The sequence below is a fragment of the Emiliania huxleyi genome (genome assembly GCF_000372725.1).
Source record: "Emiliania huxleyi CCMP1516 unplaced genomic scaffold EMIHUscaffold_114, whole genome shotgun sequence".
Lineage (NCBI taxonomy): Eukaryota > Haptophyta > Isochrysidales > Noelaerhabdaceae > Emiliania > Emiliania huxleyi.
In genome coordinates this window covers 312782-322667 of record NW_005201551.1, presented here as the reverse complement: position 1 = coordinate 322667, position 9886 = coordinate 312782, and the positions used below count along the sequence as shown (strand labels likewise).

Here is a 9886-nt window from a genome sequence, read left to right as displayed (position 1 = left end):
GTCAGGCCAGCGACCGGAGACGTGCCTCGACCCCGAGAGATCGTCCTCCTCCTCCTCGTCGTCGTCGTCGTCGCCGCCGCCGACGTGCCGGTAGCTGCCTGAGCTCGGAAATCTCGGGTGATCTCGGATCATCTCGGGCGTTCTCGGGCGGGCGTACATCGGCTGCAACGGGTGTATCTCGGCTGCATCTCGGCCGCATCTCGGCTGCATCTCGGCTGCATCTCGGCCGCATCTCGCCCGCATCTCGGCTGCATCTCGGCTGCATCTCGGCTGCATCTCGGCTGCATCTCGGCTGCATCTCGCCAGCTGATCGCCCTCGCCAGCGGCGCGTGGCGCGCGCGCAGCGGCGGCAGTATCGCGCAGTGCAGACGGCGAGGAGGCCGGCGGCCAGCGGCAGCAGCAGGTTGTCCAAATCCGCCACCGGATTGAACACCACCGCCTCGTACCACTCGACAGCCGCCTTTAACTGAGAAATCTGAATTACTCGCCCAATTCACTGATTTAATCGCCTCGTACCACTCGACAGCCGCCTTTAATTGATAAATCTGAATTACTCGCCCAATTAATTAATCGCCTTCGTACCACTCGACAGCCGCCTTTAACTGACACATATGAATTCATCGCCCAATTCACTGATTTAATCGCCTCGTACCACTCGACAGCCGCCTTTAATTGATAAATCTGAATTCATCGCCCAATTAATTAATCGCCTTCGTACCAATCGACAGCCACCTTCCCCGCCGCCGTCTCCCAGACCTATTCACACGCCTTGTTGTTGAGAAGGAAATACGTCCTATGGCGCTGCGAGCTGGTCTGTGAGAGGGTGAGGTGTGAGCCCTGAAGGCCCTGGGGATGGGGGGACACTATCTCCCCGTATCTCCCCATATCTCCCCATATCTCCCAGACCGACGCAGTAGCTGCGGCGACGGGCGAGAACTGGGCGAGCGCAGCCAGCCTGCGAAGACGCAGCTTGAGCTCATTAACTCGTATCATAGTGATTATGGATGCCAATCTATCTGAGAAGCAAAACTTGGCTTGGCCAACAAAGAACCCTGCACAAAGATCGCAAGGGCGGGGACCTGTTCCTTTTTACCCATCTCACAGTAGAGAGGTGTCCGTTTTTATTTATTTATTTAAAGCTTGGCCAGCCTGGGCAGCAGCTCCACCGACGCCAGCAGCAGCCAGCAGCCCACCTCCGCGAGATCGGCCGAGATTAGTTCATCTTGATTGCTATTAATTAACAGCAGCCAGCAGCCGACCTGTGGTCACACCAGATCACACCGGATCACGCGGTCACAGGACGCGGCCCCAGCTCTTAAGGCAGCAGCAGCCGGCAGCCCACCTCGGCGAGGGCGCTCACGGCCACGTAGCGGAAGGTGAGGATGCCTATGAATTGAATTATTAAGATCAATCTTCAGATTGTGTAATGCGCTCACGGCCACGTAGCGGAAGGTGAGGATGCCTATGAATGAATACTAATTGATATTAATCAAGATTCATTAAGGCGCTCACGGCCACGTAGCGGAAGGTGAGGATGCCTATGAATTGAATTATTAAGATCAATCTTCAGATTATTTAATGCGCTCACGGCCACGTAGCGGAAGGTGAGGATGCCTATGCATGAATACTAATTGATATTAATCAAGATTCATTAAGGCGCTCACGGCCACGTAGCGGAAGGTGAGGATGCCTATGAATTAATACTCATTACTTATTAGTTCAGATTCATCAGTGCGCTCACGACCACGTCGCAGAAGGTGAGGATGCCTATGAATTAATACTCATTAATTATTAGTTAAGATTCATCAGTGCGCTCACGACCACGTCGCAGAAGGTGAGGATGCCGCCAACGCACAACAGGAAGAGGGCGTGGGACAGCTGGCCGTGGAAGCGCGCATTGAACTCCTCCTCGCCCTTCCCCGCCTCCAGCGCCAGCCTCTCGTGATACTCCGCCGCCGCCGGCCCAACGCAGCCGCTAAAGTAGGAATGACAACAATCAGAATGGTAACAATATAACAACAACAGTGAGGATCACAATCACAGTAGAGTAATGGCAATAGTAAGTAGCGATGCTCATGAATACCAATAAACAGCGATGATAAGAAATAGTGATGCCACTAATCATAATAGTAATAACAACAACAACAACAACAGTAGCAATGATAATAATAAACCTCAATGTGTCGTTGCAGCGCTCGACGCGCGCGTGGAAGCGGCGGCGGGAGGGCAGCAACACGGCGCGGAGGGCGGCGAGGGAGGCGGCGCAGCGAGACCAGAGCAGGCGGCACTGGGCGTGTGACGCGCGGAAGTTGGCGTCGCCTGAATACGTTTCAATAACTGTTTGTCTCTCTGTCTCTCTGTCTCTCTGTCTCTCTGTCTCTCTGTCTCTCTGTCTCTCTCTCTCTCTCTCTCTCTCTGTCTCTCTGTCTCTGTCTCTCTCTGTCTCTCTGTCTCTCTCTCTCTCTGTCTCTGTCTCTGTCTCTGTCTCTCTCTCTCTCTCCCTCCCCTCCTCAATCCCCGCTATATCTCGACGCCATCTCGGCTACCTCTCGCCGGCCGCTTTAGGGACCGCCGCCATGTTTGCCGCCGCCAGCCGCCCCCCCGCCCCCCCGCCAAACAGGGGCCTATGAATTAAAAGGGGTAGGAGTTAATATTCATTAATTTCAGGGGCCCCCCCCCCCCCCCCGCCCCCCCGCCAAACACGCGCCGGCGCAGCGCCCGCTCGGCGGCGGCGACGGAGGCGGCGAGGGAGGAGGCGAGCCGAGCCTCGACCATCGGCAGCGGGAGCGCCTCCGCATCCGCCTGTGTGTGAACGACCGGCGGCGTGAACGACCACAATTCGTCGGGCTGCAGCGGAACGCTCTTCTCGGCATCCGCCCGCAGCGTCGCCAGCGCCGTCGCGCGGGCCTGGTTGTGGACGGCGCCAGTAGGGGTGAGTTAGTGCGTCGTCGAATCTTAACAACGAGTGCCTCGTTGTGGAAGGCGTCAGTGAGTAGTTAATCAGCCATCGACTCTTCACAACTCGTCTTGACAATGAAGGAGATCAATCTGTTGATCATTTCATAACTGCCTCTGTAATCAATAATTCATCAACGGGATCGCCCCGTTGTTGAACGAGTCAATCTGTTGATCATTTCATAACTGCCTCTGTAATCAATAATTCATCAACGGGATCGCCTCGTTGTTGAACGAGTCAATCTGTTGATCATTTCATAACTGCCCTCTGTAACCAATAATTCATCAACGGGGTCGCCTCGTTGTTGAACGAGTCAATCTGTTGATCATTTCATCACTGCCTCTGTAATCAATAATTAATCAACGGGATCGCCTCGTTGTTGAAAGAGTCGATGACGGAGCCGGCCGTCGGGATGGCGTTGGCGTTGAGCGCCTCCACCAGCTTCCGCACCGCCCCCGCCAGCTCCTTGCCACTGCCCCACACCCTCCCATTCCCATTTGCCATCGCCATCGCGTCTGCTGCAGTCGTCCCAACGCGTGACGCAACTGGCCGCTCCGCCGCCTCCGCCTCCTCCGCCTCCTCCGCCTCCGCCTCCGCCTCCGCCTCCGCCTCCGCCGCCGGCGCCCGCCTCCTCCGCCGTTGCGCAACAGAACCGACCCACTCCCGCACAGCCTGCATGCCCGCCCGGTACTCTGCCGCTAGCTGATCGGGCGGGAGGTCGCAGAGGGACGTTCGGGAAGGGTGGGGCTGCGGTAAGCCGAGGCCGCGCATGCCGCCGAAGGAGCGCAGTGTGCGGCGGATGGCGTTGAGCTGCCCCGCCTGCGCGTCGAGTTGACAACGAGTTGACAACGAGTTGACAACGAGTTCACAACGAATTCACAACGAGTTCACAACGAGTTCACAGCTAGCTAACACCGAGTCAGAGCTGCCTCGCCTGGGCGTCTCGGACAATCCCGGGTACTCTCGGGTACTCTCGGGTACTCTCGGCTCCTCTCGGGTACTCTCGGGTAATCTCGGGTCCTCTCGGGTCCTCTCGGGTCCTCTCGGGTCCTCTCGGGTCCTCTCGGGTCCTCTCGGGTACTCTCGGCTGCCCCGCCTGCGCGTCCGTCGGAGCGTGCTCGACCTACAAGTCACGAATCCGCCAACAACCTCGGGGGCGGGAAGGCGGTACTGTGCAGCGTCTTCAGAGCACCGTTTGAATACGAGGGGGGCGACTACAGTGAACACGGCCGAATCATACGGCTGAGTACGTCTCTCGAGCGCTTGTTGGAGTGTAAGAATACGTATGTCTGCTTCTAGGCGGCTAGACCGGCTGCAGCGCCTGCCGCAAGGACTCCTCCACCTCAATTAAGTACCCTTAATGGAGGGGTAGTAATTAGTTCATTGAGCCGCCTGCCGCAAGGACTCCTCGACCGACCTTAATTAATTCCCCTTAATTCATGACCCTTAATTCATTACCCTTAGTAATAACTAAGCGCCTGCCGCAGATACTCCTCCACCGACCCTCCTTGCAAGAAGTCGCGCTGCACAAGCCTGTGACTAACCACCTCTGATTAGATAGGGACGATTGGTTTAACTAATTAAAGACGTCGCACACGCCTGGACTCAATTCCCTCCAATTAATTCATCACGATTCGTTAATGACTTAAAGACGTCGGCGCTGCACACGCCAGAGCATTGCAGGAGGAGCCCACCGCCGCCGCGCCGTGCCGCGACCCTTCCCTCCGCCTTCCTCGCCGCCGCCGCCATCGCCACTGTCGCTCCCCTCGCCGCCGCCGCCCTCGCCCTCTCCCCCGCCTCCTCCGCCCGCCTCGCCGCTAGTGCGGCGCCAGAACTCCGACGCCAGCTGCGCGGCGAAGGCCAGCTTCGCGATGTCCGCCTGTAATTAATTATCAGAGCCTTTAACTAATTATTAATTAACAGCGAAGGCCAGCTTCGCGATGTCCGCCTCTCGGATGGTCTCCACCTTTCATTTAAGGAAAGGCGATTCGTTACTTGAGAGTGAACTAAAAGGGCGCCGCCCCTCTCGAGTAGTCTCCACCTTTCATACAATGAAAACGAACTCATTCATTGGTTATCATTGAAAGCGCCGCCTCTCGGACGGCCCTCCACCAGATTGTAGAGCACCGCCGCCGCGGACAGCACCTAGAAGTACCCTAGAAGGCTCCTGAAGGTTCCTAGAAGGTTCCTAGAATGAGCACCGCCGCCGCGGACAGCACCTGCTCGAGATTACCCGAGATTACCCGAGATTGCCCGAGATTACCCGAGCCGCAGCGGACAGCGCCGCAAACGCAAAGATGCGGTCGTCGTACGCAGCCGCCTTCCCCGTCCCCTCGAACCCCTCGGAGTCGAGAAAGAGAACCGTGGCGCCTGTACTCAATTCCCCTGTGGTTAGTCAAGTGCGACTCGTTAAACAATTAAAGAAAGAGGACCGTGGCGCCTCCGGGGCCTCCGAACGCCTCGGCGCGCTGCCCGTACAGCCACACTCCTTTGGTCTGCGCGTCCCGCCGGTGCCCGACCTGCTCGGGTAATCTCGGGTAATCTCGGGTAATCTCGGGTAATCTCGGGTAATCCCGCCGGTGCCCGACCTGCTCGCGGCCACCGGCGTGTGAAGAGACGGATGAGGGATGCATTGGGCAATGGAGGCGTGCACCGGAGGCGCCTCACATGTACATGTGCGCGTGACCGGTCCCGCACGTGTGTGTGACTGGAGTGTGAACTGTCTACGAGAGTGGCCTCGAGCCGCGGTGCTTTGTGAGCTGTCTATGTTTTTAAGTGTCCTGGAGCCGCGGTTGTTGTGACATGTCTATGAAAGTGTCCTGGAAGCCCTCGCTGCAGTTGAGCCGCATCAGCTGGTTGAGCAGAAACGACTTGCCGCTCCGGTACTGGCCGATCGCTGCCACCACCGCCACCGGCCCGCGCAGGCCAGCGACGTAGTCCAGCGCCTCGGGCTGCAGCGCCTGCATGTACCGACGCGGCTGAGGCGCGGTGCCTGTGTGTACTTGCTTGTGAATGTGTGTGTGTACGGTGGCCAGAGGCCCTCTGAAGCGCCCGGGTCATCGCCGCCGTGCCGCTCTACGTCCAGTGTTGCAAACATCGCCCGCGGCTACTACGGCGGGACTTTGGCACCAATTTGGTGGAGGCGGCTTCTGGAAGCAGCAGCGGCAGCGCGGCGCGCGGAGGCGTGGTTGATGGCTCACCGCGGCCTGCCGGCGTCGGCGAGGCGTCGGACGGCGACAGCGCCAAACAGGAGAGCAGCATTTCCGAAAAAAAGAATGTTGCCCGCCTTCGTGTAGGCGCCCCCGCGATAGTGGCTGTTGTACAACATTCACATGTGACGCAACACGCGCACGCATGGACACACACACACACACACACACAGGGAAAGACAGACAGACAGAGAGAGAGAGAGAGAGAGAGAGAGAGAGAGAGAGAGAGAGAGAGAGAGAGAGAGAGAGAGAGATACACACGCACTGATAGTAACCTCGGGTAATCTCGGGTAATCTTGGGAGATCTCGGGTGATCTGTACCTCGGGTTATCTTGGGTAATCTCGGGTGATCTCAGGTAATATTGGACCTCGTGTAGTCGGGGAGTGTGGGCACTTACACACACACACACACACACGCAAACACACACGCACACACGCGCGCACACAAACACAAACAAACACTACTCGCGATCTCGGGCGATATCGAGTAATCTCGGGCAATCTCGGGTAATCTCGGGTAATCTCAGGTAATATTGGACCGCGTGTAGCGGGCGGGAGCGGGCAAGATGGTCAGCTCGAGGCGCGTGAGCCGGACTTGTGAGCCGGACCACCCCCTCTTGAACCCTGCGTTGTTGAGCCAGGACTCAACATACTCGGGCTGTCGCCGTCCCAAACTGTCACTCCCCTCTCTCCCGGCCGGGGTGGGGCGCGCGCGGGGGCGGCGGGTGTGAGGGATGTCTGTGAGCCCGAGAGCGATATGCCATGTCCCGCCTTGCTTTGTTTCCTAACATCGAAGGCTAAGCTCAAAAAAAGAAATAAACTGTCCCCCCCTCGACGCCTTCGTGTAGGCGACGCGATCGAGTGTTCCTCTTTTGGTACTGTCGCGTGCCGCGTTGAATTCTTTTCCACCTGTGTCCTTGTCAAAGTCGATCGACTTCTCACGATGGGCTGCGTCTCCAGCCGCGTCGAGGCCCCGACCGAGGAGCTGCCCGGCCCTCCCGCCGTCGAACTCGACGCCCCGACGCCCGCCGACACCGCCGCGCCGACGCAGCCGGCCGCCGCCCTCCCCTCCGCCACCGATCTCGGCGTCGATGAGGAGAAGCTGGAACTGTGGCGCAAGCTCGGCGGCGGCGACCTCGAGCCGGTCCTCGCGAGCGGCGCCGTCGCCCTCCTCGACGCGCAGTGGATCATCAGCCACGCCGAGGCGGGCGGCGTCCTCTCCCACCGTCAGGCGCTGCCCAAAGAGGCCTTCCTCTCCCTCGCCGACCTCGTCGAGGCGACCGAGTATGACTGGCTTCCCGTCGGAGCGCTTTCCTACCCGTGGCTGACCAAGGACCACCCCGACCCGCGCGGAGCCAACCTCTCCCGCGTCGCGAGGGCGCTCAAGGCCCTGCTCAGCTCCATCACGCGGCTCGGCGTCTTTTGGGACTTCGGCTCGCTGCACCAGCACCCCGATCCCGCCAACGGCGTCATGCGCACCGAGGAGCAGAACGCGCTCTTCAAGGAGGGGCTGGGCTGCCTCGGCACGCTCTACTCCCACCAGCACACTTGGGTGCTGCGGCTGACCTCCTTCCCGGACGGCCACAAGGCGGAGGATCAGACCGAGGGCACCAACGTGGCCGCGTACTTTGACCGCGGCTGGTGCTACACGGAGCAGAGCTGGGCTGGCCTGACAAAGGCCGCCTACCTCTCGCTCGACCTCGGCAAGACGCGCGACGGCGTGGAGTACGACTGCGGCAGCCTCATCGAGGACTGCACCCAGGCCGGCGGCCGGAGCCCTCCGCTGCTGCCGTCTGCGTTCGCGGCGGAGCTGGAGAAGAAGAGCTTCACCAACGGCAAGGACGACAAGCCGCTGGTGAAGGGGCTGTACGAGGCCGCCTTCGAGGAGCAGTTTGGCAAGGCGACCGAGCTGGACTACACCGGCCTCGGCTGGGGCGACGCGGAGGCGGCGCAGCTGGCGGAGGTCCTCGCGAGCGGGGCAGCGCCGCGGCTCGAGGTGCTCTATCTCAACGGCAACAACAAGATTGGCGACGAGGGCTGCAAGGCGCTGGCCGCCGCCCTCAAGGAGGGGGGCACCCCGAGCTTGAAGGCGCAAGACGCTCCCCCTCGCCACACGCCCCTCCCCCGCCCAATGCTCATCGCTCCTCCCCTCGCGTGCAGAAGCTCTACGTGGACAACACGGAGCAGCCTGAGCTGGTGGCCGTGTGCAAGGAGCGCGGCATCAACCTCTGCTGAGCCTCTCCAGCCCCGGCCGGGCGGCGAGGGCGCGGGGCCCGGCGGGACCGCCGTGCGAGCACGGCAGAGAGAGCAACAGACCCTGCGGCTGCGGAGCACGACGCACAGCGACGGTGCGGGCGAGATCTTGCAGCAGGCCATGCAGCGAGACCGTCTCTCCATCCAGAGAGAGACCCAGCAGCGAGCGCCACCGCGTGGAGCCATTTTCGGCGGTGAAGGGGTTAGAAGAATTTGGGTTTGGGGAAGGCAATTAGAGACCCTTCGTAGCGGTTTGGCTGCACCACAACGGCTCCGCCGCACGCCATTCCCACCGTGCCTGCAAACTAACCCACGGCTGACCCGTCACAGGTGCTCCTATTGTGGGGCCGAGGTTTGCCAGAAAAGGGCAGCGGCGGAGGCGGCGACGAGGAGGCCGGCGGTGTGGGGGAGAGGGCCGTGGCAGCAGTGGCGGCGGCAGCGGCAGTGGCGAGGCTGCGCTGCGCAGAGTGTCTGATGTAGTTGGACAGCGCCGATGAGCTGCGAGAGCCGGCGGCCGCGACCGAGCCGGCGGCCATGATCACTCCTCCTGGAATGGATGTGCGTGGTGTCACCTCATACTCTCTCTGTCTGTCTCTCGCTCTCTCTCTCCCGCCGTCAGAGGCATTTTTATTCTTGCATTTTTGCTCCCGGCTAAGGGAGCAAGCAAGCCCACTCAACCCCAAGTACTCACCATTCTTACAGTGGTGTAGCTTGTGCAGAGGCTGCAGCCTCTGCTGGGGCGGAACGCGCGGGGTTTGCGGCGCGATGCCCTCGGCGCGCACACGCTACTGCTGTGCCGCACGCTCTCCTGCGCGCGCGTGACGTGTGGGACGCGTGCGCTGCGCTCAAACGTCGCGATTTGGCGATAGGCGCTCGAGCCGGCGCACAGCGGATAGGTGCGCCGCGCAGGGGGGGTCGGAGGGGTGCGAGAGGGGGCGTGGGTCGGGCGCGCACCGGACGGCCCTGGGAACGGCCGTCACGTCGAGGATTGGGGCTGTTGGCGGCTCGAGCGCCGAGGCGAGCCGCTCTGCTGCGCCGCCGACAGCCCCTCTTCCGAGCCGGCGCGTGGAGGCGAGCCGCGCCCGGTGTCCCTGGTGCGGGGGCGGCGCAGCTTTTATCCCCCCCCCCCCCCGCGCCCGCCCGCCCGCCCGCCCGCCCTCAGGCCTTGCCCCTCCGCAGGCGCGGGAGCGCTCGCCGGCGAGCACCTCCTACCTCTCGTCGCCCGGCTGCTCCCTTCCCCCGTCACCCGCCGCGCCCTCGCCCGGCCGCCTCACCGCGCACGGAGCGCTCGGCTGCTCGCCGCCGCCGCCGCGCGTCCCGCGCCGCCACGCTTGCCCCCTCTCCTGACGCGCACCCCGCGCAGACGGCGCTCCGGGACAGACGGAGCAGCGACCGCGCGCGCGGTCGCTGCTCCGCCCCTCCGTCGCGCGCGCCGCGCGCGCGCGCTGCCGCCGCTGCCGCCGCGCCC

At 61.5% G+C, this 9886-nt stretch overlaps 1 protein-coding gene across 1 annotated transcript; it reads right to left on the bottom strand.

The window, feature by feature from the left end:
* Nucleotides 1-1737: 1737 nt before the first annotated feature.
* On the bottom strand, nucleotides 1738-5922 carry EMIHUDRAFT_109139 (hypothetical protein; the record flags this gene model as incomplete). Its single annotated transcript, XM_005791283.1, has 9 exons — nucleotides 1738-1767; nucleotides 1819-1975; nucleotides 2547-2624; nucleotides 3321-3775; nucleotides 4552-4555; nucleotides 4651-4835; nucleotides 5220-5326; nucleotides 5441-5475; nucleotides 5759-5922. 9 exons carry the CDS (start codon nucleotides 5920-5922, stop codon nucleotides 1738-1740), a joined length of 1215 nt encoding a protein of 404 aa, XP_005791340.1.
* Nucleotides 5923-9886: the final 3964 nt, after the last annotated feature.